The 4800-nt window shown below is 37.3% G+C and overlaps 1 protein-coding gene across 2 annotated transcripts; it reads right to left on the minus strand.

Annotated features, from left to right (window-relative positions):
• Positions 1-1174: 1174 nt before the first annotated feature.
• Positions 1175-4800, minus strand: LOC106772563 (protein NRT1/ PTR FAMILY 8.1). Of its 2 annotated transcripts, none has more exons than XM_014659053.2 (5): positions 4709-4800; positions 3489-3654; positions 3152-3369; positions 2399-2949; positions 1175-2230 (listed from the first exon to the last, which is right to left on the minus strand). In XM_014659053.2, the coding sequence occupies exons 2-5, from the start codon at positions 3592-3594 to the stop codon at positions 1405-1407; spliced, it is 1701 nt and encodes a 566-aa protein (XP_014514539.1). In that variant the 5' UTR covers positions 3595-3654; positions 4709-4800; the 3' UTR covers positions 1175-1404. The 2 variants fall into 2 exon arrangements, with proteins under 2 accessions (XP_014514539.1, XP_014514538.1); XM_014659052.2 differs by lacking the exon at positions 4709-4800 and adding an exon at positions 4569-4702.

Consider the following 4800-nt stretch of genomic DNA (forward strand, 5'->3'; position numbering starts at 1 on the left):
TACTGGCATGGAGATGATAGGGTTTTCCAAGAATCTTCATCCACACAGTGAAAGCAACGGGGTCATGTGGAAAAGTTTCTTCAGCGGAAAAGCAAGTCAACACGCGGGTCCTTCCTCTTCCAAAACTATGAACGAGTCCTCNTGCAATTTTTATAACCAGCACGAGTATAGTAATAAGCAAGACTTCACATCAGGGATTTTTGAAACAAGTAGCGAAAATTTAATAGTCGGTGGTGCCCATGATTCTGCCCCGTGGCAAGAGAACAGGCTAATGCTTGATGATTCTTCCTTAAGGTGCGTGTTCCCTTGTGAAGGTAACGAAAGGCCTAGTCAAGGTCTTTCACTCTCTCTGAGTTCAACCAACCCTTCGAGTATTGGGTTGCAATCTTTCGAGCTAAGACAAACAAACCATCATCAGCATCTTTCTGATTTTGTTTCGAGAGATGGGTATTTTGGAAAATCGGTCAATGCTCAACAACAACAACAAGTGAACCTGTCGAGTTCGAATACTCTTTCAAACAACTAACTTTTCCCCAATTCGTAAAATCCAATTTGCCCTAAATTAACCCTAATTGATCCCTAATTCATCTCAGACACACGTGCAAAGGAAATTTTTTAAATCCCAATGTCAACGTGGCAAGCAATGGTGAGTGAAGGTGGAAGACTACGTGGTTGTGCTGTTAGCCACATCACTGTTTACACTAACGGAGTCTGTTTGTAGGGACTAATAATAAGAATTATCATACTTAGAGGATGAAATGCTATCAATGTTTCATGCAGGGACTAAAACCAAAAATCAGTGAAACTTCAGGGACTAAAAACATATTTAACTCATATATATATATATATATATATATATAACCCACAGGCGTTATAACAGTCTCCTAACTTCTAACATAATCTCTCTTAAACTCCTGTTAACCGTCTAACTCCCTCCTAATTGACTCTTAACTTCTATTTTTGGCCTTTTTCTTAATATAAACCTTGAGAGTTCTATCATCCTTCTGGCTTAAGCATGAAGTTATATTTAGATTATCTAATTTATGAGTATAGAAAACAAGAGACAATTCAAAATTTCAGATGTCAAATAAATTATATTTGATCCAATGAATGCACTATTTATTTTATCAACTTTAATACTTTTTCTTCTTAATATAAAAAGGTAACAGAAACCTCAAGACCAAACCCACTGAATTGGCACAAAAGGTTGTGGATCAAATCTCCACATGTACACGTAAGTTAAAAGGAAAAAGAATCCAAAAAACTAACAGAACTATTTTTAACATACCAAAACATTCAAAATAGCATGTACAAAAATAATTGTGCTAGAAATTTATGCAATTCCAATATAAAAAGTACTAAACAATCTGCAATCTGCAGCAAACAGAGGTGTCAAACCTGAAGCTATTTTGCAGCCACATTCTTGTACCTGTACCTCTTTGCAATCCAAAGGAATACAAGAAAGTTGAGAAAGCTGAGAGTGGTCAAAAGCCAGTAAAAGTAATCAAGGTGGCCTCTATTCAGATTGTCAGGGATCCAACCAAGACTTCCATGTCTTGTGGTAATCTTAGTAACAATGGTGAGAAGCAGTGTGCTGGCATAATTTCCCACGGCAGTAGTTGTAAGAAAGAGAGCCATACCAAAGCTTCTCATGGCATCTGGTGCCTCACCATAGAAGAACTCTAAGGAACCAATGTTGGTGAAAACCTCAGCACATCCAACAATAAAATACTGTGGCACTTGCCAGAAGATTGACAAGGGGATGGTCTCAACATCATAGTAGTTGTTCTTTCTGATAATGTCAAGGCGAACAACTTCCAGAATGCCAGAAACAACCATGGCTATGGTGGAGATGACAAGGCCAATTCCCATTCTTTGGAGTTGTGTGAACCCTTGTTTGTGGCCTGTGAACCTCCTTGCATATGGAACAATGATGCGGTCGTACAAAGGAACCCAGAAAATGACACTTAGTGTGTCAAAAATGGTGAGGGATGCAGATGGGATTCTGAAGTGAGGGCCAACGTGCTGGTCCATTGTGTTGCCTTGTAGAACGAACATGGTGCTCATTTGTCCGTAGACAGTTGCAAATGCAATCAATGATGCCCAGACTGGGAGTAAAGAGATCACAGATTTTAGTTCCTCAACTTGTGTCACAGTGCAAAGCCTCCAAGGATTTGGCAAACCTCTGCTAATGTCAGATTGGGTTTCTACCGCTGCCTTATCCAAACACCTAGATGGAATCATCAACATGTTTTGTGTTCAGAAAAGACACAAGAATATATAGAACATGCATAATTGTCAATGGGAGATGTTCAAGTTCAACCATATCAGGAAAGTACTTTCTTTACTAGCTATAACGTAAATAATATTTCATTTAGAAGTTTCTTTGACAACTCACTTGAAGCGGTTTGTGTGATCAAGCTTGCGGCTACCTTTGATGACAGATTCTACATCTACTGTCTCATGAAGAAGAGACTTATCATCTGGTACTTGAATGTTGATTTTCCTTAAGACTGCAACTATGACTTGACAAATCCTTGTAAGGGGACTGCCTCCAGGTATTTGAAGTCTGTAGAGTCTACTACCACTAAAGAAAAATATGACTGCAATGACCATTGCAACAGCAGGAACTCCAAAACCCCATCCCCATCCAATATTCATTTGTATCCAAACTAATACCGAAGAAGCAACAAGTGCACCGATATTGATGGAGAAGTAAAACCAGTTGAAGAAAGAGCTCTTCCTTATTGCCTCTTTCTTGTCGGAGTCATCAAATTGGTCTGCACCAAAAGCTGAGACACATGGTTTGATGCCACCAGTTCCAAGAGCTATCAGGTAGAGTGCTATGAAGCAAGCTGAAGTTTGGCCTGATGTTGGATTGCAGCCATGAGCATCACATGATGGCTTTATTCCAGGGGCAGAAGCAGACAGTGTTAAAAGTATCATCCCCTGCATAGTATACAAACATGCATTCACAAAAGCTTATTCATGTCATTGTTCTCAAAACATATGAAACTGAAGATATTGTTCGCTAAATTGAGTTGAAACTTGAAAGCAACATAATTGGAATTCAAGAAACAAGGACACAAAGAAGTGTGAAAACTAAATGTTAACATGGGACACAAACAAGAATAAAATTTTCTGAACTTACAATGGCATAGATAACTGAGAAAGAGGCAATTGTCCAATATCTTCCTAGGTATGAATCAGCTAGAAAGGCTCCAATCAGTGGTGTGATGTAGCACGTGCCTGACCAGGTTGTGACATTATTTGCAGCGGTTACATTTCCCTGGTTGAAACGTTCCTGAAGATAGTTCACAAGGTTTGTACTCATACCATAGTATGCTAATCTCTCACAACATTCATTTCCTGCCACAAAATGGTTTAACTAAACCTTAGGATCTTCTTGTTTTAGTACAAGCATATGCACTAAATTTCAGAATATTATGCAACTTAAGACAACGAAATTAACAAAATGAAATGAGTACCAAGAATAAAATAGCAAGCTTTCCAATTTCCAGTCTTTTTCTTGTTGGCAGGTTTTCTGGAGATGGTAATGGTCCCGTCTCTTGTGTATATGCCATCTTCTTCCATAGTGTAAATCCAATTTCCCTGGTTCTTCTTTCTCTGTTATCCCTTCAAAGGGTCAGTCACCTGCAAAAAAAAAATCAATTTCTTGGCTTCCTGAGAGAAGTGAATAGGTGATAATAATCACCATAGAAACAAGGAGACAAAATTGTAAATTGAATTGGTCAATTGGGATATTTGGAATTAATAGAAACAGGAACAATGATAGAAGATTAGAATCTGATATAGATAAAAGTGGACCCCTTAATTTCAAACTTCCACAACAAATAGTGTCGGATTAGTTTCGGATAACACATAATTTCTTTTGTCCTTTTTGCAGCATGCGCGTAATGATATCACAATCACCCTAAAAGCCTACCGCATGATAGCAACACCAAACAGAAACCATATTCCACCATTATTTGCGGAATGCATATTCCACTTTCTCACTAAGAAAAAGCTAAGCAGCTACAGAAAAAAAGAAATCTCTATAACAGAACAAAAAGTTTGTAAGATTGGGATTGGCTACAATTTTCTCCCACTCCTCTTTTTCCAGGAGTGAAGGCAGAGTTTTCACACTACCAAATGACACTACAATTGATGGGATACGATGGAAAAAAAACTAAAAGCTATCAAACAAAAAAATCAAATAACACAGTTTAAAGCAAAAAAAAAAAAAAAAAACTGAGAGTAACGTGAAGGTTAAATTTGTGGATCATGGTTTCAGATGAAAATAATAACACCCATTTAAAACTCAAAACTCCATCAGAGGAGTTACTTACATCCCTCAGCACTCTTCAATCAGAAATAGAGTTTCAAGACATAATATAACGCAAATTTGAACAAAAGATATCAGTATATATTATCAAAGCAAGATTACAATTTCTGATAGAAGAAAACTGCTATAAATAACTAAAAATGTGAGCTTTCTCTTACTACACAATACAATAATATTTGAACATCCATGGAGAAACCAATAATCAGTATTAGTTAAAACTTACAAGAATTCAAGAGACCCATCAAACTGAAAACCAAAACTGCTGAGAAGAAAGAAAGAGAAGAACATAGGAAGAAGGAATGGAAGTTCATAAAAGTAGAATTGAGCAATCTTATTAGTAGCACATGGGAAAGGTGTTTCAACCTTTGTAGAGAGTAACCGTGTACTGCAAAATACGACCAACACTACAAACCGCAGTGGCAAATATATATCACACAAACAAAAGTGTTTAGTTA

The sequence above is a fragment of the Vigna radiata genome, chromosome 8 (genome assembly GCF_000741045.1).
Source record: "Vigna radiata var. radiata cultivar VC1973A chromosome 8, Vradiata_ver6, whole genome shotgun sequence".
Taxonomy (NCBI): Eukaryota; Viridiplantae; Streptophyta; class Magnoliopsida; order Fabales; family Fabaceae; genus Vigna; species Vigna radiata.